General features: G+C 41.7%; 1 protein-coding gene across 1 annotated transcript in view; it reads right to left on the minus strand.

Annotated features, from left to right (window-relative positions):
- The window catches only part of cerkl (ceramide kinase-like), a 29,789-nt gene that overhangs the window by 1,057 nt on the left and 1,321 nt on the right, over window positions 1-27,411 (minus strand). Inside the window, exons 3-13 of the mRNA XM_069154320.1 lie at window positions 19,179-19,409; window positions 10,572-10,703; window positions 9,728-9,791; window positions 7,692-7,822; window positions 7,528-7,602; window positions 4,594-4,771; window positions 4,274-4,339; window positions 3,335-3,366; window positions 3,106-3,214; window positions 2,913-3,009; window positions 334-530 (exon numbers count right to left, since the gene is read on the minus strand). Of these exons, the coding sequence (XP_069010421.1) occupies window positions 334-530; window positions 2,913-3,009; window positions 3,106-3,214; window positions 3,335-3,366; window positions 4,274-4,339; window positions 4,594-4,771; window positions 7,528-7,602; window positions 7,692-7,822; window positions 9,728-9,791; window positions 10,572-10,703; window positions 19,179-19,409 (1,312 nt within the window). The remainder of the gene's footprint in view (window positions 1-333; window positions 531-2,912; window positions 3,010-3,105; window positions 3,215-3,334; window positions 3,367-4,273; window positions 4,340-4,593; window positions 4,772-7,527; window positions 7,603-7,691; window positions 7,823-9,727; window positions 9,792-10,571; window positions 10,704-19,178; window positions 19,410-27,411) is intronic.

Below are 27,411 nucleotides of genomic sequence, written 5' to 3' on the forward strand. Positions count from 1 at the left end.
ACAATAAAAACACATTTTGTTTTGTCTGTATTCAGCTACAGTTTAAGATTATGCAGAGATGTCTGAAGAGCATTAAAGGCAGAGGAGGCACGTACGTACAAGACTGTGTCATCTGCATAAAAATGCATATTACAAGTCTGTTTATTCGAGAGTAAATAGTAAAGGACCCAGCACAGAGCCTTGTGGTGCCTCTTATTTCTCCTAACAGAGGCTGATAGTTTAATTATTGATTAACTTGACAATTACTGAACTTTGAAATTAGTCAAGTTTAGTTCAGTCTAATAATACAAACTTGTTCAATTATTGTAATTATTTATCGGGATGTATTATTACCTGACGAGAACTTCGTTATTGATCTCCACCAGCTCTCCGTCGATGTTCCAGGGGAAGGCGACTCCCTCTGATTGGATGATGGGTGTGGTTTTGGAGTCGCTCTCCTCCTCGCTCTCCTCCTCCGAACAGACAAACAGCGAGCGGGGGCGGATCCTCACCGCTGACACTGTGTGGGCCTCCACGAAGGAGAAGCTGAACTGTGGACAAACATTTACAGGTCAGATCGTGATGTGTGTACGTCTTTCTATAGTTTAGAGGAGCAATTTTGCTTCGTAACCATATTTAAGAGGACAAACACACGTGATGACGTTTCGTCTGATCCTCACAACTTTACAGGGCAGTTTGATTTGGTTTGAGGCTACAGGTTAGATTTACTATCTCACTTTCATTGATATAATGCATTTACTAGGCCCTTTAACCAAACCTCAAACATCACAACTGAGTGCCTAACCTTCATCTAATTCTAACCTGAACTCTAATACCCCGGCTCCTCCCCTGAGGACCTACATTTTAGTGTTCCCATGGGTTGGTGTGTGTTCAGGTTTAATCTACACCAGGTTATAAAAGTGTGTCTGTGTGTGTCTGTGTCTGTGTGTGTGTGTGTGTGTGTGTGTGTGTGTGTCTGTGTGTGTGTGTGTGTCTCAGTCTCTCAGAGCTGAGGAGCACAGAAAGCCTCATTAAGATCCTTGTTAAGTACCTTGTTAATGTGCAGCAGTGACTGGGTTTCTTCCTGTTTACTGTCTTTACTCTTTATTCTGCTGTAGCACCATGAAACTCCAACAGGGGGCAGCAAAGACCAGCCGACGCATGGACATAGGGACAGACAGACAGACAGACAGACGGACGGATGTCTGCTGCACTTTCATTCAGGTTTGCTCTTTGTTTCTCAAAATAAAGCTGTTCTTAAAGAATCACCTGCCACACAACCAACCAGAGGTGGATTATATTACATTTATTATTATCATGATTTACTTTATTCAGGTATTTCCATTTCATGGCACTTTGAACTTCAGAGGGAAGTATTACACTGTTTACTTCAATAACTTGATAACTTTACAAATTAATATTTCAAAAATGATACAAAACATATTTTAATCACAAAGAAAATCAAACTACACAGACGTTTATGAAATCAGATGAAATGTTTTATATCTCAGACAGTAAATGGATTGAGTTGCAAAATTATCCACCTGATTAATCCATAGTGAAAATAACTGGTTGTAGCTCCGCATCAACTAAATGCTGATTCAATATTAACAAACCAAATCTACATTATCCCAACATATCATTCTACATGTCCTCATTACCATATATTTATTCATAAACTTTGCATGTATTTGTACATTATTTTTTTATAATGCCCTCATTGTGTTTCTATCCCTGATCATAGAAATAATATTTAGGGAAAATCACACGGAGGATCTTGTACTGAAATGACTGTAACATTGGAAGAGATGTCCGACTCTTAAAGGACAGAGGACCAGAGGATGTTTGTGACTCTGCTCTCTGATCAAATATGGGTTTTTTTAAGCACTTCAACCGACAGGTGAGGTTCGACGGCGCGACTCAGATCGTCATGGTTACGTGTCGGCTGCTCCACCTGGAGGCCCCCGTCTTGCGGTGTTTGCCTTGGAGATGTCCATCTCTCCCTCCGGATGGAGGCTATCAGGATGTGGGTCAGTCAGTAAACAGCTTGTTTACTCTGCAGGACGGTGAACACCGCGCTCTCCGTATATTTAGTAAGTGGGTTAGTGTGCAGTCTCTCAGGCCAGACCAGGACATGCCGAACCAGGCTAATCTTCCCTCTTATCTAACTAGTTTTCCTCTCTCTTGGAGCGGTGGAGCTTTAAGATGGCGAGGTCACGACTTAAGACAGCTAAAGGAGAATTTATCTGAACACAACCAACATTCAGGATGGTTCTGGGTGGGATCCGGTTTCTACTTGGCAGAATACCTGGAGGTTCCCATAATAATGACTTTCTCTCCTAAGCCGAAGGTAACTGTGGCTGCTGCTGATTAGCAGGACAAACATCAACCTTGTCAACAGACTGGATCAGTTGTAGCTCAATAACAGGTTCATTTTCTGACTCAAACAAAAGGTTTGTCTCGTCTCTGGTTCATGTGCAAGATGTGCTCAGCCAAAGATTGTTTGTGCGTGAAGATGCATCACTGAAAAACCAACTGTGTGTTTCTATAGCTCAGCAGCTGATCGCATCAACGCCACTATAAACCTGTAATTACTCATTTTATTTAGGCCATTTATGAACACACCAAAATATCAACATCTTCTAATCTGATCAGGTAAATTTAGCAAAGAAGATGCTTATTTAAACAATATTATCATTGTTTCTCGTCACCGAGCAAATGTAACTCCAATATTCGATCCCCTTTAGAATTTGGAGTGATTTACATTTCCCATAATATTCCGACTTTTCTGCCAATAAAAAGTGATTAGACACACTTGACTTGAAATATTTTAGCATTAAGTTAGCAAATGCTGGAAGGCGAGCATAATAAAGATCTGATAAAGGGGTCAAAAAGGGTTTGTAGTTAATAAAACACCTGACGGCTGCTCTCACCTGTCCGCTAGAGCTGCTGTATCTCTTCAGGTGTTTGATGAACTCCGATCTGGAAGTGTTTTCTACTGCGATCAGCGCCGCGCTGCCATTGGCCAAACTGTCACAAACAGGAAGTGGAGACGAATGTCAGAAGGAGCGGGAACGTGATGAACTGACCAGCAGCACGGTGCGTTCGGAGGAATCCCCCATGTACCTGGTGTTCGGGGCCAGTCCTCGAGGCGTGTGCGGACTCAGACAGGGGATGGACATGATGCTGATGCTCAGATACAGGCCCTGATTGGTCATCCAGGACTCCTCACCCTCTGCACCGGCCAATCGCAGAGAGACAAAATAAAGACGGAGGCACCTGACAGTCACAGAAATCAGAACCATATGTTCTGTCCACAAGTGTCCATGTATAGACAGACAAGGACGCCACTCACCCGACTCCGGTTCCTGGTCTTGCTCCTGGCCTCTGAGGAACAGGAGATCAATTTTTTAGTTAAGTTAATAAGCTTGAAATTTTTAGGCAGTTTGATATGACTTCAAATGAAACGATACTGAAATGAATCACAAAAATGAGTCTATTTAGTATTTAATGGGCATAAACGTACACAAACATATCATTCATGTACTACAAGTAAACGGGTGTAAAAAGTAAATAAAGTAAATAATAAAAAAAAAAAACGATGGGATTCATTAGTAACTGGCCAAGTAGTCAATCAAAAACCTCAAACAAGGTTTTATGTTTTTCTTGCACTGTCAATAATTATAGTTTATTTTAGACTTTCCATTTGGCTCCGATAGGCACAACTATTAAATCAGGGCTAATATGTGTGTTTTTGATATATATATTGTACTTTAACTTTATTCAACTTCTTTCCTGTTCATGTCTAGTTGTACTCCATCACCACAGTATTAGTAATATTATCTCCACTGATCAACAGAAAGATGGTCTGCTTCTCAACTGAAGGATGTTTACAGCTGCATATTTTGCTTTGCTGTTAGAATCACAAAAAGCCAAGTCATGATAAAAATGTAAAAAAAAATATTATAAAGAATGTGAATTAATGTACATCCATAATGCTAAATTTTAATGGGTAAATTTAAATCAATTCTCTGATTAAGGAGCCAAACTGAGCTGTTAGTTCGCGTGCGTTTGTGTTTGTGTCTGAAAGTGTAACACTCCTCTCGAGTCAAAGCTTCGCGCAACCAAACTCGACAACGACATTGTCAGTGTGTGTAACATACTGCGTCTTTTCATTCCTGCTGGTCCAAGGAAAGGATCAAATGTACTGTCTACACACAACACAGTCTATGTGTGTGTGTGTGTGTGTGTGTGTGTGTGTGTGTGTGTGTGTGTGTGTGTGTGTGTTTCTCACCGATGTCCAAACAAATCGGTGTCTGACTTCTTCGCTGGTAAAAAAGACAGTTGACAGTCTTCTGGTCTGAGGGAGGCAGAAAAAGAAATGAGAAGCCAGATTAACAGTCTGCAGCCTCGTTGGCAGCTCTGAGACACAGCAGTGCAAACATGCTAAAGTTTAGCAGGAAAATACATCAAATAAACTACTGGCTTGGAAATGTACTCTCGGTGAAAAAGTTATTAAATTTAAATATGAGTTATTTTTATTGAAATAGACTCAAATTTTGAGTCTAACTTTGTAAAAAAAAAAAAAAAAAAAAACAACTACTGTGATGTCACCTTAGTCTAGCCAGCGTCTTCACCAGAGCGTACTCTCGTCGCCTTGACGATGGCATCCACCTCTTCTTCTCCGCCCGCGCTAAGCTCCGCCCGCCGAAACCGAACATGGCAGAGAAACCGAAACGCACCAGCTGACCGAGAGACGAGAAGCTGCACATGTCCACCTGCTGCCGGCGACCTGCAGGCAGAAAAGATTCCTGTTCAACGATGAAGTCATCAGAAACATGTCGAGGCCTTCACACACACGGGCGTGTTTACGGCACTTCAGAGGACATTACATGGCCATTATGTGGACTTCACCCTGAAATGGAATAATTTTCCTTATGGGGACTTTCTTTTTGTCTCCATCAGGCAGATCCCCATAATGTGACTTTGCAAACGGATTTATGTCCCCACAATGTAAGAAATACAATTACACACACACACACACACACACACACACACACACACACACACACACACACACACACACACACACACACACACACAGGCATACAGCCTTTAAGAAGGCCAAGTGCTCACATGGAAGAAGCTCATTAATATTCATGAGAAGCAGCAGTCCAAATATGGGCGACAGAAAGAGGTCAGGGGAGTGTGTTTGTGTTAATATGTATAAACTTGCAGTACAGTGACCAGTTTCTGCTCCAGTTAAAGTGGTGTGTCTGTGGTTTGGTCTTTCTGTGTATCCGTCCAGCGTTTGGATGTGTGTCTTGTTTGACGATGAGGAGATGCACAAGTTCTCGCCATCCCTGGCAAAGACCAGGCCTTCAGGAATAATGCGGAATAATGATAGGGGAATTAAAGACAGAGTTGTTTGGTAACAGCAACAGTAGGTGTCAAAAAGTGCTTGAGGATAACGGGAGAGCGTTAGTCTAAAAGCTGACGTGAAACCTGAAGTGAACCTTTTGACCGGATAATGACGAGTAATGATCTGATGCAGCCAAGTGCTCGCTCAAGAAACAAGTTTTGGGTTTCTCTTCATAATTCTGTAAAGTCTTGATCTTGTTCAAATCCAACGAGCTCCTCCGCTATCACAAAATCTTCACCTCGAATTCTTCAATGTGCGGGACGACCCAGCTGGAAACATGTCTGCTGCATCCATCACTGTTTACTGTTTATTTTCCAACGGCCTGTGAACGCAGCACGAACCAGAGAAGTGACTGGAATGAAAAAAAATACCTGATTTCACCATCAGGACCGTTCAGTGAGATGCTCGATCAGCTTTCCAACGGAGACACACACACACACACACACACACACACACACACACACACACACACACACACACACACACACACACACACACACAGCGTGCCATCTGGCCACATACCTGCTGTAACCTACTGAACTGCTATCTCCCCACCTGTCTGTCTGCCTGCCTGCCTGTCTGTCTCTCTGGACAGAATCTGATTTCCTCACCATATGGCTTATTGTCAGTGTGTTTGTGTGTCTGTGTGTGTTGTGCAGGATTAGAGCTGAGATGGTCAGTGTGTCACTGAGATCTAACTAACACTTATTTATATCCTAAACAACAACAAAATATAGTAGAGCGTTTGAATCATAAATAAAAATTAAAAAAAAAAAAAAAATCACTATTTTCTGTTTGTCAACTAATCCACCGTTAGTCTTGATTTAATATTTATTTATATTTTAGGTTGCTACTGGCAACAAAAGTTCAACTAAAACAGCCGCTGGTGACCGAACATCTGTGTTCAAGTTTCTTCGGCTGGATTTTTTATAAAATTCTGTTAATTTCAGTCAGGACACTCCAGTCTTTTAACACAAATTTAAAAACCAACTGACTACGTCAACAACTTAAAACTATGTCCACGATAAACCACAAAAATTCATATACTCCTCTTTTTCCATCAGTCCTGTTTAAAACTGTTTTTCTCCCCTGATTGCTGTCGGTCACTTGTCTTTGGCACAACCACTGTAGTTATAAAACACAGGGGAGTGTTACAGTGTAAAAATAAACTTGGGGCTTTGTTTTTGAAGAATATAGCTCAAGTGTAGGTCAAGGATGTGACCTCAGTGTCCTCATCAATGGTACCTTTAATCCTCCAACATAAGTAGATTGAGGTCAACAGCTAAACCACTAGTTTATACTGGTGCCGGGGCTCTGTGAACCAGCTTAGTAACCGTAGCAACAGTAGTGATGCTTCAGGCTCAATTAGCAGTTAACTGACTGCATTGAGATCATATCATATATCGGGACACTGTGGGTATGTTCACCTGGGCCGTGCTGTGAACAGAGGAGCGTACCTGTAGTCACCAGGCGTCCGTGGGAACAGCTTCCTGCCTGGGAATTTTAACTGTTTTCTATTGTTCAGGAATCAGTCCTGTTACTGCCACTGAATACTCCCATCTGTCACACACACACACACACACACACACACACACACACACACACACACACACACACACACACACAGCTCCCAGTATTAATTAGTTATAATGAACCACCATCTTACCGCAACCCCAAAACCAGTCATTCAAACACACAGCAACCCGCCCTGCTGCCGGCTGATTGGCCGGCAGGTTTACCTGGGAGGAGGTGGGCAGAGGTGAAAGGGGGTGGGGCAACAGTGAGCAGCGTAAAGCTGTGATTTAGAGTGAAAGTGATCCTGCTGTTAGACATCTGTCTGCTCCCTCCCTCCAGAGTCCAGTCAACACCGTCTGTCTGCTGGTTTGTTTGTTCTCAAATTCTGTACCCTGCTGCCGCTCTGAAGGACCGTCAGCCAATCACATCGAAGCTGGGCAAGAACACAAGCTCCTGATTGGTTTCCTGTGAACCCCCCTTTCAAGATATAGAACACGCAGAACCCATCCAGGACAACACGACTATAGATTCAGAGAAGTTTGAACCCACCACAGCCAGTCTGACTGGGCTTTGAGTGATCGGACGACAGATCTAGAACAAATAGATCCTACCTAAGACGATGTGCAGGGCTGCGGTGACTGGATCTCTGACTCCATGAACAGAACAGGAAACCACATCTGTGGAACCTGTAGAAATAGATACACAGTTAATAAAAGCACATCGCACGCTGTCCAGCAGTTTCATCATCTGGATGAGAATATCCTCTCTCTCTCACCGGCAGGGATGATTCCCAGTGGCAGCACTGGTTTCACCGGTTTTTCCGGAGAATCTGCATCCAGTTGAGCTCTGAGGACCAGAGCGTGACACAGCTCCGCCACCGAGCCGTCCCCACCAACACACACGATCCTGATGGACAGGTGGAAATGGGCTGGTGTCAGGGCAGGTGGACAGGTGGACGGGCAGGTAGAGACGGACGTCTCGGTCACCCAGGAACAAACTACACTGAGCTTTTGGAAGACATTTGGGTGATCTTGGAATTTCTGATGGCGAACAGGAATACCAGTGAAAGCGATTTATGATTTATGATTTATAATTATAATTATAATTATTACAACAACAGCACTGGAAGTGTAGTCTTGTGTTTCAATTTATATTAGAATTTAAAATTTTGACAACATTCATGTAGAACGGTTGAACCTAAAAATGTGTGTTTTCTAACCTCTACTCTCTGATTGGTATAAAACATCATTGAATGTTTGGATTTTTCTGATATTGAACAGGTGGGGGATATTTTTGTTTGTTTGTGTGTTGTTACTTTTATTAAAGAAAAGTAAGAAGGTTCATCTTCGGTGTTCCTGTTTTGCAGTAAACAGAAGGTGGGCACAGACTCCGCCCCCTCCCCCTCCCCCTGTGGATGGGATTACCTGGAGCTCCGGTCGCCACGGTGACAGCCAGCCTAATTGGCAAATGTAGGTTTCAACCAAATCCTCACCAGTGCAGCCTCACACACACACACACACACACACACACACACACACACACACACACACACACACACACACACACACACACTCTCAGCAGCTAGCTTAGCAACGCTGAGCTAATCTTCTCTAAGCACATTAAGCTTTATGAGGGCTGAGCTCAAAAGCTGCTTACACACACACACACACACACACACACACACACACACACACACACACACACACACACACACACGGACCCTCACAGATAGAGTGATGAGAGTTTGACGATGAGTATTTCTGGACTTGTACTTGTTGCTGTTTTTCTATTTCTTTCATGAGCATAAAAAGTGACTCTCACTTTAATAATAACATGAGTTCAGTCTGTGTTTCATCTCACCTGTGTGTGCTTAAATGTGTGTGTATGTGTGTGTGAGAGATCTGTCTGGGTCAGTGTGTTTTAGTGTCAGCCTCTGACTGTAAACTGCTGTTTTAACGATCTGCTTCAGTTCAGTCTGATGTCGACGTGTCAATAATGTCACAGATTAAACATGTTAACTCTGATGTCATCGCTGGACCTTTTTCCCCTCGTTCATCTTTAACATCATGTTATTTTTCCACTGGGAATTAAAGGGACTTTTCAGTGCAGTGCAACTTAAGTTGTACTTATTTTAAATCCATTATATATGTTGTACATGATAGGATGCCGACTTTTAGCCTTGATCTGATTCGCTTTAGCCTACTTCAGCATGAGATCATGTAAGCGGCCATCAAGTGCACAAATGCAGCCGGACGAAGTATTAAACTCACATTCATTTGCTAGTTGGCTACAGCAGATAAAAATCTGCCTGTGACAGTTTGTCCTCGATTCGCTTCAGTAAAAAGTCTCCAACTCTGTTTAAAGTGAAATGCAGATTTCTTAAAAAATAAATAAGATTATTAATGTGGCAAAAACAATCCCATTTTCCTCAAGAAACACACATTTTCCAAACATCATTAGTGCCACCAAAACACAACAAATAATAAACTCCTACCCTAACTGCAGTTTTTATGGTACAGTAATATAACTTTTAAGTTTCACAATACTTTACAAAAAATTAAGGTAAATTAAGAGACTAGTTGTGTGGCAAAATATAATAATGATATGTATTACATGACAATGTGTATTGTGAGAGACTAAAGACTACTAAACATCATATTATTTAATTTAAGTAAAAAGAATAACATCAGAATATTAAAATAAACATTTTATGCGTCATTTTACTCAATGATTTCTGCTGACTTTGGTGGGAAAAGAGCTGCAGGTTCCCAATCATCCTAAAAACACAGGAGTGAGAGGCAGACCACTGACCCATCATATTCATCCAGTTTGCATTCCTTCATCACGGAGAGAGCGTGACCTTTCCTCTCTGTTACTGGAGAGACAGACAGACAGACAGAGACAGACAGAGAGAGAGATACAGAAAGACAGAGAGAGAAAGAGGTAAAGACAGGGAGAAAGTGAAAAAAGAGAGGGAAGCAGATGGAGAGACATTGAGATGGACGGAGATAAAGTGTTCATGCATGTGTGTGGTCACATGTACTCAAGTGTGTGTGTCTGAAGGCTGCCAAAAAAAAAGAAAAAAAAGTGGGACAACGGATATCACACCATCTGCTGAGAGGACGAGAGAAGAGGAGAGGAGGAGAAAGAAGAAAAGAAAAGAGAGGAGAGTAAACAAGAAGAGGAGAGAGAAGGAGAGAGGAGAGAGAAGGAGAGAGGAGAAGATGGGAGGAGAGGAGAGGAGAGGAGAGGAGAGGAGAGGAGAGGAGAGGAGAGAGCAGGTTGTTACCCTCTGTCACAACAGATGGGCTAAGCTCCGCCCACTGTATCAGGTTACCTAGCGACCAGAGACTGCCATTAACTCTGACCTTTGGTCCTCCTCCACACACACAGACGCACACACACACACACACACACACACACACACACACACACACACACACACACACACACACACACACAGATTTCATAATGTCTTCTGTAATGTCAATAAAGCTCTGACTGTTAAAACCTCTGCAACAGTAGTTTGGGCCACACAGAGTTTTACTGTTATACACAAATACTAATTGACAAATACTAATTACAAAAAATAATAAATTGATCTGATTTCCATATTTGTGATTAAGTAGGTAAACAAGCCGTTGCACGGACGGACCTGTGATTTCAGTTCGGACGTCGGCCATCCTGAAGAGAGGAGCCACGTGTTCTCTGTAGATGTGAACGGCCTCCTTCTTGTGGCTGCTGGGGTTGATGAACACCTTTAGATACCTGGGACGAACGCTGAACCCTACACACACACACACACACACACACACACACACACACACACACACACACACACACACACACACACACACACTGTCAGCATATCCATTACAGGTTTGGGTTTTGATGAAAATGAAACATGAAAAGGAAAAAAAAAGCCAGTGTCTTGGGTGCAATGTTAATGGGCCGTCAGAAACCTGAACTCTTTGACAATTTATTTGAGTGTATATTGTTGCCCTTAAAATTAAAAATTAAAAGTGTCCATATGCTACTTTTAGACAGCAATTCAGTTCAATTTAATTATATTATATTTTATTTGACTATGTCTATGTCTATGTCTGTGGCTATTTGGTTACTTTGGGTTCTGGGTAATTGCGATGGGTATTTTTTTGAGACTTACAAATATTTCATTTTAAGTTATTAATGGGTTAATTGAATTAATAATCAACAGATTGCTAAATGATGAGGAAAATAATCATTAATACAGATCTGCAGATGAACACGGATCACAACACTCTTATCCTCCCACTTTACAAACTTCGTCTACGGCTCGAAGTCCTGCCTGCGACTTCAGTTTGGATCAGAAACCAGTTTGTATTTGTCACAATTTCAAACCAGTGAGTGTCTGGAGATACTGATTTGATATGTGGAGGTGTCCTGTATGATGCAACATATTCAGAATATTATTTACATCTCCAACACTGGTTGACACAGTGTATGTGTGTGTGGTTTCATACGTATCGACTCCAAAATACACACACTCTGAGGCCCCCTGTAAAGCTCATCATTAGGCAGATTTAGAGACCGCATTATGAATCCCCAAAGACCAGCTCAGATCAATACACACACACCGGCTCCATTATCCAGCTCCTTTCTATAATCTGCTCCCAAAAGGCCGTGACCTCGCCCTGTTAATGACCCCGCACGCATACACACAGGGCACCTCCTGCCATCTCTCCCCCCCCGTCGCTCTGGCCGGGTTCTCCTGTGCTCCTGTGAGGAGCCACCCGACACCTCCGCCATGCCTTCTCTCTGCTGGACCCCTACCATCACCAGAAGCTCCACCCCAAAGAAAAAATGTAGGCCTCGAACCAACATGACTCCACTGCAGCATTTTAAGAGAGCAACCTGAACAAAACTTGAATTTCTGCTGTGATTTATAAGTGTCACATCCTTCAGATTGGTACGAGATGCTTGCAGCTGCCCTTTGCTTCAGGGTCCAGGATGGTACGAGGAGCCGTGGAGGTAGTGAGGGTTTGGGATGAACTAACCAAGTTGGTCACAAAAAGCAGTACCAGGACGCAGATAGGCACTGACACCAAAACTGGCACTGTGATCCGATGCTTTTTGTATTAGCCCGCTTCATCCAAACCAGTTCCTGCAGCTGCAGATTCAGAGGAACTGAAAGAAGAACGAGTTCCCCCTTTGTAAACCCACAAATATTCCCACTCCATCTGAAGCACCATGCAGATCAGGCAGAACAAATACAAACAAACTACAGCAGCTCTTGAGTTGTTTCCTCATGTTAGAAATGCGCTTCCCCTGAGTCATTGTAACCCAGGTCAATTTACCCTCAGCCTAAATACTAAATAAATTAGAGGTTAATCAAATAACAAATGTAATCTAGAAAGGTAAATAACAAAACATTAAAATATTAGGAGAATACAGATTATCATTCATTAACATTAATGCTGTTTAACTTTTGGTACTGTTTCTTTAATGAGTACAACGCTGCTGAAAGAAAAAAAGAGCAAGAGAGAGAGAGAAAGAGCAGGAGATCAGATAAAGGAAGAAAAAGATGGAGAACAGCAGAAAGTTTTGAATAATATAACGATTGCTTTTCCAAAATTCTTGGAGGAATTCTGTTTACGCTCAGTTTTGTCGCTGGATTCTGTTTTTTTTTGGTTGATTTGAACAAAGATTTGGTGAGTTTAAAAGTTTTTATACAAAAACGATATTTTTCTTTGAAGAAAAGGCAGACGGACACGTAGATGTAAAGAGGTCAAGTATCCGTCATCTAATCTCCCGGCCTCGGCCAGCAGCAGGTTGCTATGGCGCTGCTGAAGCGTTGAATTTCTGACTTAAGACCGGGCCGCTGAACGCTGTCGACCAAAACAGGAAGCGTTTTTTTTGTTCAGACTCCATCTGAGGTCAACGAACAGTCGCACCGAGTTCAAGCTTTTAAACATCAATTATTATCAGACTCTCGGCACGACTGAGCTTTCAGCGTGTCGTCATTTCGTCACAGAAAAAACTTAAACGGCATCAATTCTGTTAAGTGATCAAAACTTCCGAACATTCACTGGCTTCAGCTTCTCTCAAAGCTTTTTGTTTTATGTCCCTGTAGACTGAATACATTCACAGGCTACATGCTCTGCAAGCCATTTAAAGACGTCACGTGACATTTTTATAGACGAAACTGTAAATCAACAACGAAAGTAATCATCACGTTCAGCTTTTTCATGCAGACTTTTTTTGTTCATGTCTGTCACTACTTCAACAATACAGATTTGGGAACTGCAGACTCCAGCGGGAACAAACAGCTTTCTCCCCCCCAAAAAACTTCAGAGAAACAGAAAATCCACTCAGATGGTAAAAGTAAACACAGCAAGGATGCTTCTGGAAATCCCTGCAGCAGTTAGTACGAGAGATCCACTGCCACTGGTCGCCATGGCATCTGGTTCACCTGCCTTGATGCGCACATCAGCCTCTATTTCCTGCTGCACTTTCACCTCGATGGATCGATATTATGATGGCAGATGTGCCACGTGGCAGAAAAGAACACTTCTCTTTCACACTGTCATCCTTCAATTTAAAAAAATCTTTTGCATGTTTGTGTCCCTGTACGTTTACCAAGCGAGTGTCCACACGTTACTTTAATAATAATAATGTGCTCTTGAAATAACAATATTGCGGCATTGACCAGGTGTTTGTTGGTCAATTGCTTTCCGTTGCCTCAAGATAGCAACCCGACCACACCTCATCCTCTGATGGCAAAGAATTTAGCAGAATCTGCAAAAAAAAAAGCAGTTGAGTACAATTCAACTTTTTTTTCATTCAAAATGAGCATATATCTTTCATAAAACAATAAAATAAATGAAATGTATATATATTTTTATTCCGATTTTACACAGCGTCCAAACTTTTTTGTTGAACTGCGCTGTAGTAGCAATGCAGCAACTGAATTTGTCTCCGTAGAATAAGCAAGTACAGATTGCAGCTCTGCGAGGCTGCGTTCAGGCACAGCAGTGCCTTCAGCTAAATGCTGCTCACACGCTCAGTGACAAAGCAAACATGCTGATCGTCTGCAGGGAAACGGTTTACCATCTTAGTTTGGCACATTAGCTCGCTAGCATTTGCTAATTAGCACTTAACACAAAGCGTAGCGGAGTCTGATGGGAATGCTGTTTGTTTATCAGGTAATCACAGGTACCGGACAAACAAACTGTAAATTTGACCTGATTAATTTTGCTGGATGAGAAATGAAGGGATTAGGATGTTATTAATAATCCTGAAGAGGACCGTGTACCTGGTTTAATTGCAATACATCCCATATTTAGCTACGAGAAGTCAGCGGGATACATCCTCTGCGATGGATTTAATGCCAATCGACATAAAAGTCGTTGAGATATTTAAGTGTGGACCAAAGTGGTGGATCGACTAACCATCCGTCCAATAATGGCAACCCGTCAATCCGGCCCAGCAGGACGCCGAGCGGTCGTCCCCTCGCCACGAGGTTGGCAGTTTGAATGTTTACAGCTCTTTAAACTTCCCTCTGATGTGGAGTACAGTAACTCTCTGAAATACAGATAAACTAAAATTGATACCAAGCAGGGTTTTTTTTTTTTTTTTTTCCCCCTTCTCATAAGTGATGTTTGAATTGTACTAAAAATAAAGGCAGCGTGTAGGCGTTTGACCTTTATGTTGAGTGGGCATGAATGTGTGCTGCTGGATATAAAGTTTGTTTCCTGACAAACTAATAAAGCCTTCAAACCTGAATATGAAAGAGGAGGAGAGAGGCAGGCAGGCCTCTCTCATCAGGTCGCTATGGAGACGCGCGCTGACTTTACGGACACTCTGGTTAATATGTAACACAGAGCTGAGCGCACACACACACACACACACACACACACACACACACACACACAAGGGGCCCATAAAGCACGGCATCCTCTTCCAACTGAGCCTTCTCCTCTGTTAAACTGGAAGGCAACAATAATAACAGCTCAACGTTTGTTGCCTTTCAATCCGGCAGATTTTAGAGAATAAAATTGTTATTTTACAGGAGAAAAGTAATTAGTCAGAAGATTAAACAAATTTTCTTGTATCTGTTTTACATCACTGTAAACAGTTTGGGGTTTTAGACTGTTGGTCAGAAAAAACAACACTTGAGAATGAAATCTTTGATTCTAGGAAACCTTTTTTTTTTTTTTTTTTACAATAGTTTGGCATTTTGTAGACCGATCTATTCATAAGAGGATTATCCACCATAATAATGGCTGTTAATTGCAGCCCCTGCCATTATAATACAATTATAAAAACAGTCCTTTTATTATTATAATTATAATTACATTAAAATTGTTATTACATTACATGAAGGGTGGCTTTTGACACACAGCTCTACTCTGGATCTGGCTCTTTATCAAAACCTTTTCATCTCTCGTCACTCTTTTTTTATTAGCAACGAACATCGGAAGATCCCGTACAATTTTAGTCGCCTGTTGTTGTTGCTTGTAAATAAAAAGACGCATCGCGCTGTCAGCGGCTCCGTACGACAGCGAGCGGACTCTGAGTCTCTGCAGTTCAACAGGGACCGACGGATTGATGACTTATCTGAAGAGAAATGATGTCGATCTTACTCATCAAAGACTATAAAGAGACTTCGGACGACACCGTCTGTAAACAACTTGCGTAAAGCCTTTTTGTGTGGCCCTTGAGAGACTTTGATGCCTGGAGTTAAACAGTTTATTAGTTAACAATATTACACTGTATTGCACTGGGTTGACACTGTCGGCTTGACCTCGTGACACCGTACAGTGCTGCCCGACCGACGCCACCGGTCTCGCTCGCGAAGCCACACATTTTTTGGAAACTGCGACTTGACGTGGGATTGACAAGACAATTGATCTGGGAGGAGTCGCGACGGCACCTGGCGGCCAGGCCGCGCTCGGTTCGGTCGTCCCCCGAGTTCCACCGCCGCCGCTGGCCTGTCAGTCTGTTGTGCTGTTAAACAACTGCAGTCAATCCATCCCGCCGTCCGACTTGCGTGTATGGGAACCGACTCTATACAGCACCAGCGTTCGCCCTTTGTCCATCTGACTTCCATTCACTTTCTGCACAGACTTTCTGCAGCTGCTGCACACAGCAAACGGCACAGAATGACGCCGTGGAAACGAGAAGGGTCCGCTCTCTGTTCGACCATTGTGCTGCTGAATGTTTCGGACCTGGAGGTTAAGAAGTGGCGGCGGCGGCGGCGGCGGCGGGACTCGCCTGATCCGCGACGCCGTGATTCTCTAAACAATACGCTTTTCACACTGACCTCTGGCTGGAAAATAGGCTTAATGTCCGCGCGGCAAGCAGAGCGGACGATTGTGTTTACCTCTCTCCCTCACACACACACACACACGCACACACTCGTCCGCCGCGGTGTGTAAAGTCACAAAAGCCGTCACAGTTTGATGTGCAGTGTGACCACTCGAGCTGACACACGACCTGAGAGCCATTCATGTGTGCGAGTGCGAGGCCCGAAGGACAAACACTTGAAGAAGTTGTGACTTTGCAGCGGGGCCCCGTGGGTAATCTGGTTTGACGGACAGACAGACAGGTGACCAGCGATAACATGTCAGATCAATGCCATGGTGAAAGAGCGACAGGTACCGTGTGTGTGTGTGTGTGTGTGTGTGTGTGTGTGTGTGTGTGTGTGTGTGTGTGTGTGTGTGTGTGTGTGTGTGTGTGTGTGTGTGACCTTTTGACCTCCTCATTTATTGATAGCTTGTAACGTCTCTGTCGGAGTCTACGTAGTCGGACGAAGCGAGACGAGCCGCAATGGGAAGTGTGTTAGTGTGAGTTAAATCCAACGTTTCTTTTGTGTATTAAGTGTCAGCCAGGCCCCGCCCACTACGGTGCACCTGGAAACCAGCGTCTGGGAACGTCCGTCTGCAGCGACACTCAGAACTTTATTAAAAAGGCTCCTGACAGCAGGCGGTCGCGTCGCTGAGGACGTTTTTTTTTGGGGGGGGGGAACTTAATATATATATATTTTTTTTACAAGAACCGTGTTAAACATGATGATGTCTGGCAGACAACGCTGAGGGACATTTTTGTTAAGCTTATGTTATGCTTGCCGATTTACTGACACATTATCAGTCGTTTGTGAACGTGCTAGCAAGGAGCTCGCTGTTTATATCACCGTGTATCAAGCAGACAATCAGCATTTATTAGGAGCCATATTTGTCCAATATTCTTTTGTCTTTCTGAAAAAAATGTCTCTCTTTAGCTGCTAAATGTTTCACTTTCTTCCCCAGCCAGAGGGGGAAAAAAACACATGAATTTCACATGTGCCAAAAACTGCTGTGATCACATTTGACCACACATACAGTACATGTGATTGTGCACAACGGTTGCACACGCGTATTCATGGAGACAGTAATTTAGCTAATCTCTCTTGCAGACAACATGATTCGAGTGCTGACAGTATGTTACTGAGTACTGCTGAATGTGTGTGTATGTGTCTTTGTTCCTGTGGATTATCAGATTAGTGCTCCTGCCTGATGTCACTGTGACTCACCTCATTAAACTGAGTGTTGAGCAGGCTGATAGAAAACAATGAAATTTTAATCTGAGCATCCAGCACTGCTTCTGGCTAACCAACTGGCTCACCCTTGGACGGAGGTCATTCGTGGAGACACGGTACACAAACGTCTGTGTTCGATATCCCAGCGTGCCTCATTTTGGGGTTGGCGACACGCTACCTGACCGTGTCTGTCAAGAGTATTGATTTAAAAATATCAACAAATGTTTTCAAACTACCTCAGAAGTGAGGTAGATATTTTTTGCTGGGTTTGTGTTAACAGTGTTCGAGAGAAAAGTCCATTTGAACTTGTAGCATTCACAATTTTGGAATTTTCTAATTTCTGAGTTCACGAATCGCGACATATTTTAGCGTTTAACGAAACGGCTTGGCATATGGAAGTATATTTTTTTTTTGTTGGCTGTTAAGTGAATATAATTTTAGTCATATCGAGTTTTTATTTGTAACTTCGAAATGCTTCAAAAAGTGTTCCAGCAGCCTCATCTTTTTCCTCTGTTATTATGCCCCTTGAATTTCTTGCATTACAATTACTTGCCTGCCAACTTGCTAAATTGTTAGCCTCTGTGGGTTCTAGATAGCATCCATGTTGCTGTTGCTTAGTAACGGTCTTCTCACGACTTAATCACTCGAACGCCGAGCATCCAGTGCACACAGCTTCCCATGTCGTAACTGCAAGCTCACTGGTTCCATTTCAAGGCAGCGTTTGACTTTGACTTGTGACCCATCATCCATCTTTATATACAGTCGATGGTCCAGACTGGCTCTCTAGCTATCATGTAGTTATTTACTGCTGCTGGTGTGACAGAAGACAATCTTCAAGAGGATTTGGCTCTCAATATGCTAAATACGTATTTTGCTTCAAAGAGATATTGTTTATTTTGTTCGCTATTACAAGTCAGAATCCAAGATATACATTTTAATTCATTCTTTCATCTATCTGTGTAATCTGTTAACGATAACAGTATTACTCAGCAGTGTTTGTGTATAATCGTCTTACAGTGTTACGCTCACCGAAGCACTGACTCATGTTTCCAGTGTTTCAGCTCTTATGTAACACGAACCGTCAATCTCTCCGTCGGCCTGGATTATTTCACGAGTCTATGAGAGTGAGAGACTTCATGTGGGGCCGAGGAGGCTCCAAACTGGGCCCCCAAGTTCATCTAAATCAGAAAAAAAAGACATACTCCCTGTGACTAACCATTTCACTATGTAGAAGTTTTAGGTTTGATTTGTAATACAAAAGTTGTATTAAAATGACATTGATTTGGTTTTTTGTCCTCCCAAAAAAATGTCAATATTTAAGGGTTCCTTGTTCAACATCTTTACAGGATAACACGGGAAACAAACCACCAAACCCCTCATGATTAACAGTGTCAAAGTGCTCCAACCAACTGAGCTCCAACACCAACTCCTCCAATTACTCTTGATGATCCAATAATATTACTTACGATAGCCTTTCTTTTTGATGTTATTCGCTGAAGTAAAACTACCAGTTGTCTCTTCCTAAAGGAAATAGTGAATGATTCCCAACCTCTGAGAAGCTTTCTGTTGTTTTGTAGAGAAATAATGTCACTATAAAATGAAAGTATTTCAACGAAATTTTCAACAACCGATGTTGAAAATGAACAAACTCAAAAAATACACAAAAGTCACTGTATATTTCTTGGTTTTTTTTGTGCGTGTTACCTGCGAGCAGCTCCTTCAGGGTGTTGTACCAGGCGTGTGTGTGCTCTGCCGAGGCGTTGTGGAGGTGCAGCGTGTCCTCCTCCAGCCGCCTCCCTCGCCTCTTGCAGCAGAAGAGAGCCACGCCGAGCACGGCTCCCCCCGACTGCTGGGCCGCCGACCGCCGCCGCTTCACCTTCACCGCAAACACGTCCTGCAGCAGCATCACACCTGGCTGCAGCACGCACGCATCACCTGCAGAGAGACAGGCAGAGGTAACGACCAAAACACACACGAGATGCAACAAGTGCATCTGACAGCTTCGGGGGTCGGAAGGTGTTTTTGTTTCTCCTTAGAAGGAGCTAGGCTAGCAGTTTCCACCTACTTCCAGTCTTTATGCTAAGCTAGGCTAAACATGTGCTTCGACAGCAGGTGAAACTGAAACTGTTGCTACATCACGTCATCTGATTCTGAAAAAGATGCCAAAAGCGAATTTTTCCTGTTATGTTAAATTGCTTTTTTTCAATCATTTCTTTACATTAAGTTAACTTTAATATTAGCTGAAGTTAGCTGAAGTAAGCATGACTTGGAAACTTTTTATTTAACAATTCTGAATTTCTTGTACTTCATTACAAGACAAGGAGTTTATCTAAATAACAAGAGGTTCAACAGCAATATACTATCTCCAGTTTTATCAATATATAGATATTTATCAATACTAATATATACAGTATATCATGAAATAAAACAGTGGTGTCTGTAAACAATCGCAATTAATAAACTCTGTATCTAGTTTTGAATTTTGTAAATGACATTGTACAGTATGTTCTCATGTTTTTGTCCACCCTCTCTTGTCAGTCAGTCAAATATGAATGTAAGATATTGCTGTTGGTTACATAATATCATTTACTGTGCTAATTACTAATCCATTGATCAGTGGAATGTACTTTAGCGCCTGTCGATCAATCAGCGTAATCAGGGACGAAAGGTGAAATGTGATTGGTCCGTGGCGGATTAATCATCCAATCCTTTGAGGATAATGTCAGCAGAGCTCAGACTGTAACTCACAGTTACATAACACACACACGCATTTCATCCACCGTATGTCTGTTATAAACTGAGCAGATACGTCATAGTGAGCCTGTTGCCAGGTTCTGTTAATGGTCTCCATAAACCACCATACATTTTTTTTGTAAAATTGCAAACAAGGTCAATTAGCCCTTTTTTTTTAAACAACTTTTGACTAATATCATTACATTTACATATTTATAAAACTTTCCCAGAACCTATGACACATTTTTAATGGATTTGTTCATATTCAAATAACCATAAAGTCTTTCGTCCAGCAAAAAAAAAAAAAAAGAAGTATTTGCTGGTTTTAGCAACTTAAATGGGAGAATTTTCCATTTTTCCATTAAAAGGACAGATTTAAAATGTGTCCAGTCTGCCTTAAAACAGTCGTCATGTTAGTCATATGAACAAGTTGTTCTTGCTGGAATCCTTTTTCTTGTTCTGATCGTTAAAAAATCTCTCAATGATGGGGGAGCGAAATACAGTCAAAACCTCATTTGAAGCCAATAAGAGGCTTCAGCAGTCTCGGTTAATGAAATCAAGTCGATATCTTCCAAAGTTACAGAGCGTTTTAGTAAAAAAAATTCACTCCTTGTGTTTCCCTTTTGAGCTGCAGAGGAAGGAAGGTGTCAAAAGGGAAAATTCTTTACTGAACTCACAGATAAAACGTGATGTATTCAATGTCGACTGATAACGATTGCCTACTACAGTAACTTCAGATACACTCAGAAGATACTTTTTCACAAAATGGGGTCTTCATCAGATGCAGTGACAGCACATCGGTGATGGATCGGGATCTTTTAAAGGCCGGTATGAACAGGAGGAACGACTACAGGCTTCTAATCTAAGACCTTTGAAGACTTTATAATAATCCGATACCCTGTTGAACAGACATGGAAATCTTTTAATCAAGAAATTGATCCGTACATTACATGAAAATGAAACAAGCTCTACTTGTTTGTGTTTGACATGAAATATTGCTTTTATTTTGAAGCTTAAAGTAGCTTCTGGGGAAGGACACATGTCACAGCAGGTGGACAAACATCTGCACATGAAAAAACACTCCAATTTAATCATCAGATATATTCAAATCCACAGAGATTCTTATTGTAAATATGATTTATCCATCTGGATTTAAACCTCTGATGCTTTCAATGTATGAAATACTGTATGTGAACTACATGTGACCTATTTTATGTTTACTTGGAAACAGCTATTTGTACTGAAGCATGTTTAATCTCCTCTGATTTATGTCATACTATGAAGGCTGGCCATATTTTATATATTTATAATATGCATTGGTAACAGCAGGGGAGGAAATGAAGGAGAAAAGAGCACTGCAATTTAAAGAGAAGGCATTATTTTATTACAATGTAATAAAACCAATTGTGTCTGGATTTGGCTACAATATTGAGTCATATTGTTTCAAAAGTGCTGTTATTATGGAAAAAGATGCATTTTGTATTGTATTATATTTTGAATATAAAAATCCCATAACTGGTTCAGGAAATTGCTTGAAATCTTCAGCCCTACATCAAACGGTCGAGGAGCGCACCACGCATTCACTTCAAATATACATAAAAACAACACAGCTGTGTCAAATTGTCCAATTTACTCTTAATGTAGAGATGGCAGAGTGAGAAATCCTGATAGATCTGTTCGTTCAGAGGAAATTTAATGACAAAAAGAGACGTCACTCTGCTGCACTGACAATATTTACAAACTGGCAATAACCAATAATATGAGCAGTAAACAACAAGCAAACAACCGAACACCTGCAACAAAATCCAGAGTAAGCAGCTCAGAGAGGACAGGACATAGTTATAAATGATGATAATAGCTGATTAAAACCCCCCCCCCCCCCCATTCTATGAAATACCCTCCTGCTGTTATCAAACACCGCCCACCCCTCTTCCCCCGGTGAGGCCAGCGTCCATATGTCGGGGTCAGAGTTTGTGTGACGGTGGTCTGTCTGTTGTTGTCGCTTCGTTCTCCGCTCACTGCGTTCAGCTGTTGTCAAACATATTCAGAGTTATTTTTTTCTGCTGAGTCAGGAGGGGAATCTAAACAGACTCTTTAATGACTTCACACGATGAATGTCGTTCGCTCTGAATGCCAACGTGTGGTTAAATAAAGCCACTTTGTCCCAGTGCTGCTCAGAGTGTGTTTGTGTGCAGCCAAGACTGTGACTGATCTCACAACTCAGTTTATTCTTTTATCTTCTCGTATGTTAATGTAAAGTGTTTGCAGGAGTGAAAATTATTCGCTCAAGTTAAATCATTTGAAATATGATCAAATGTGGACTTTGCCTCCATTTGAACCAATCGGAGCAAAATATGCATTTTCCCTTTCTCGTCTGTTCTATTGACTTCATACACACAACTTTTCAAAAAAAATAATTAGTAGAGATTATATGATTTCTAATCACAAAATAAAAATCAGCGATGCCTTATCGTTCACTGAATTAATTAACGTACACCATTTTAAAGCTGCTTTAATAGATGTTTTAGCCACATGGAGGCAGAATCACCGGTAAATTTAAGTCAAGTCCATTTTTTTTTTCATGTCGCCCAATAATGCATCACAAATTTGACACAAGGGACATGAAAATCAGCACACACACACACACACATACACACACACACACACACACACACACACACACACACACACACACACACACACACACACACACACACACACACTGTACTTAAAAGCTCAATTATGACTTTAGAACATTTGTAAACAAAAGGAAGTTAAGTGGAGGAAATGTTTTTGCCACTTTGCATCAAAAACATGCCAGTGAGGCTGATTTTTATCAGATTTTTCTTTAATATGAATATCCCAAAGTTACTGTATATCCAAAAAGAAAGCCTGTTGTAGCCAGCAGAGAGACGGAGTGACAATATCATCTCATAAATGTTGCCTTTTCGGCCCCTCGACAAACATAAACATCCCATATTCACTCTTCTTGTAGCTCTCCTCCAACTCCTAAGATGAACATCTGACAGACTGATCAGAACCTGTTCGATGAAAGCAGCTACTGCTCAAAACGGGGGTTGTTGAAAGCTGGTGAAAGAGAAATTTAACAACAATGAATGTGCCATCAAACCGCCAAAATAATTAGACTAAAAGAGGCAAAAAAAAAACCCCAAAAAACTGCATAGAGCTGTGGACTTTAAAAGAGAGAATTCTCTCTCCAGCATTCATAGTGCCATCCGTTTTTTTTCGTGAGTGTCTTTCCCTGTTTTGGCAAGACAAACATCATGGATATATTAAAAAAAAAAAAAAAAAAAAAAAAAAAAAAAAAAAATATGGTAAGAGAGATGCAGGCAGATTTTTCATCCACCCCAATAAAGATGACTCTGATCTGAGCTGACAGAACCTACAGAGTCACACACACACACACACGCACACACACACATGCACGCACACACACACATACACATGTACGCACACATACACACACATACATGCACGAGTGCGCATTGGTTGGTTCCAGATGGATATGAGTTTCCCCTCATGCCCTTGCAAACCTACTGCGATGACACACACACACACACACACACACACACACACACACACACACACACACACACACACAGAAATAAATATACATACACATTATATCCTTTGGTATTATTATAATTTTGAAAACCTTGTACCATCTTCTTTTCAATCCCTGGAGCCTTCATCCTCTCCTCAGCATAAAATGACCACAAAAAACATTAAAAATAAATAAATAAATAAATAAATAAAAAATGGTTTGTATCGGCCTTAACGTGCACAAACACGCACATGTAAAAAAAAAAATACACAGTGGCAGTCCGGTCTCATGGTGACCAGGCCATGTGGTCACTGTGGGGTGTTATGGATCATAGTTTACACGCACACACACACACACACACACACACACACACACACACACACACACACACACACACACACACATAAAGAGTCATGCTTCCGTCACTTCAGAGGACATTACATTGACTTCCATTCCTCGAACCTTAAACACAACATTAGCACAAATTCAGACTAACCTTACTGTTGCTGATGGACACAATATCCCACAATCGTACTACACTGCACAAAAGATACTGTTGGAGCAGAAAGATTTTATTTAATTTTTTTAAACAAAGAAGTATTAAATCTAAAGTTTGGTTAGCAGGAGAGTCTCATAGATGTAGCTCTCTTTGGAAGCAGTGGACTCTTTTAAAATGCTTCCAGAAGTGTTTTTGTTTTTTTTCCACATCCTGTACAAACACTTCAGATTGACACGAGTCAGGTTCCTGCAAATTTTATCCCTGCAAGTGTCAAGAGAACCGGGAAAAGAAAATGGCACAAAGGGGCATAAAAAGATTGTGCAATGAGACAATGTAATTAAGCTAGCATGTTTGTTTCATGTATGAATCTGAGGGAGGTCTGTCCGTCGCTCCGCACAGATCTGATGAAGTCGTCTGCTGCCATGTAGGTCATGTGCTTCATTAACTCACCTGGTCTGTTTTCATTGGCAAATTATGCTTTTACACTTTACATCAACTTTTCTCCCTCTGCCAAACATAAAAAAATCTTTGCATCTTCACAACACAGGAGCCTCCTGGATAACACACTAATGTTAATGCTTTATTTTTTTGGCCTACAGCTTTCATTATTTCTGTGTTTCTGTTATTCTGCTGGACAGACTCCAGACTAAATACCACAATGCGTACTTTTACCTCTGACACATCAAGTAACTCCCTCCACTCTACTGAAGTCCTTCAGTATAAAACAGCAAAGCGCTCTGATTTCTTGCACTCTAACTGCAGACTGGGTGGGAAATTATTTGAAATTCTTTCATACTCCTGCAAGTTTCTGCTTTGATACAAACACAATCTGTCTGACAGCTCAGGTCTCACCTCACTAACAGAGAGACAGACAGACAGACAGACTCTCCAAAGAGACGGAGAGAGATGGGAGGAATTCATGTGTACAAACAAACAACAACAGCTGATCCATTTATATAGAAATATCTAACCAACACACACACAGCGCGCTGACAGGCTGACTGTGTGTGTGCGTGTGTGTGTGTGTGTGTGTGTGTGTGTGTGTGTGTGTGTGTGTGTGTGTGTTAATCTCCTCACACTGAGAGACTCTAATAACCCCCCACGGGCCGAACCAACTGCTCTCTACTACTGCCAACACAGACACACACACACACACACACACACACACACACACACACACACACACACACACACACACACACACACACACACACACACACACACACACACACACACACAGTGCTGGCTTAATGACATTATCTTGGATGAAATACAACAAAACAGATTGGCTTCAACCACTCACACACTCTGAATTTACACCTTCATCCTGCTTCACTAACCAGTTCTGTCTGAGTGGATTTCAACCAAAAATCAAGACATTACCAAAATAATACCACAATATTACCACCACATGGGTAAATGAATTAATTAATGAATCTGCTGATTCTAAACTGAAGGAATCTCATTTTTGGCTCCATCAATTTTCTGCACTTTGTCTCACACAAGATATAAATTAAAACTGTGTATCTTTAATCTTGTGACTTATATTTTAGCGAGCTGGAGATGAAGCTGAGATACAGTATGAAAGATGGTGGTGGCCTGTGTCGCACCTACAGTCGGTCCAGGCAGGAAAAAAAAAAACATGCCATAACAACAATTCTCTTACGTGAAAAACGGATCTTGTAGTTTGTTACTGACATGATGTCGGCCGAATGGTCGAAGAGAAGAGTTCAACTCTAATCAAGGCGAGTTTTCAGGTACGATGTGAACTTCAAAACTTGACATGCGGCTTTGCAAATAGAAGGTGAAGTATTTGTACCCAGAGACAAAGTTAGCAGGCTGGAGCATCGTGCTTCAGCTCTGCACCTGAAGGCCGGACGCACCGACCCGACTCTGTTGTCCAGTGATACAGATTCAAAGCTGGATCTGATGTCATCCCACAAAGAGGCGTACTATTCAATCTGAGTCTGTCTACATCTGTGTGTTTGCACGACGTGATGCGTCAGCAGTGCAGCGAGCATTTTGCTCAAAGGGAGAAGGAGGGAGCGAACAAAGTCAGCTGTTTGGAGGCACAAACCTTTCCAGAGACTTTGAATGTTTTGTTTAATTCAAATCAAATCTACATATTCATTTGTCACATTTTGTTTTACACTTAAAAAAAAAAACTGTGTTTAATTCAAGCCTGAAGTTTCCTAACACATACAGGAAGGATCCTAATCTCTAAACGTATTAATTAAATACTGGTATCAGTCGCTGAGTCCCCAGCCTGACCTTCACTGTCCATCATTCCCTTGCAAAATTAAATATTATTTTACCATGGACGGGCGTCGTGTGTCCCCACTGAGAGCTATCACCTGATTACTTTGATACGGGGGAAACTTTAAAAACAAAAACAATTCTCAGGCATGTTCTGAAGCGTTCCTGTTCACTGCCCCATGAGTCCGTTGAACATCATCTCTCGACCTATAGTGATCCCCGTATTTATGACTTAATCGCTAATTCAACGTCCCTTATTTTCTTTCTACTTTATTATAGCAAACAGCTGCAGGCTGAAAACGGGTCTCATGTTGCAACACAGACTTTCTGGAACCTGTAAATATCATCAGAACAGCGGTGAGTATTTTATATGAAGGACCTTCTGCTTAGTTCAAATATTTCCCTTTTATAAAAAACAATAGTTACTATTGAGACACGAATGTATGCGAAAACATGAGCGACACAAAGTGGGGCAAAATACACAGATGACACTTTTCTCTGCATTGTACTTTTGGAGGAACCGAGGCCTGTTGTGGAGGCAGGTTCTGGTGTGGGGACCTGTAGTGGGTCTGCAGTCGACCATGAGTCTATTCAACATTCAAACACAGATGAGATTTTATCTAAAGTATTTAAAGCTGTATTTTGTTTTAGCTTAAAAAAAAAAAAAAAAAGAAAGAAAGAAACATTCAGTTTGGTTTGGCAGATGAACATCTGATTGATTTTCCACCAGCAAAGAGCAGCACAGCAGTTTACTGAAGCTTTTATATGGGAGGAATCCAAAATGCCTCGTGCAGTGTGTGTGTGTGTGTGTGTGTGTGTGTGTGTGCGTGTGTGCGTGTGCGTGTGCGTGTGTGTGTGTGTGTGAGTGTGTGCGCGTGTGTTAG

The sequence above is a fragment of the Embiotoca jacksoni genome, unplaced genomic scaffold (genome assembly GCF_022577435.1).
Source record: "Embiotoca jacksoni isolate LCO1_2020_lvr unplaced genomic scaffold, fEmbJac1.0.p SCAF_2, whole genome shotgun sequence".
In the NCBI taxonomy this organism is placed as follows: domain Eukaryota; kingdom Metazoa; phylum Chordata; class Actinopteri; family Embiotocidae; genus Embiotoca; species Embiotoca jacksoni.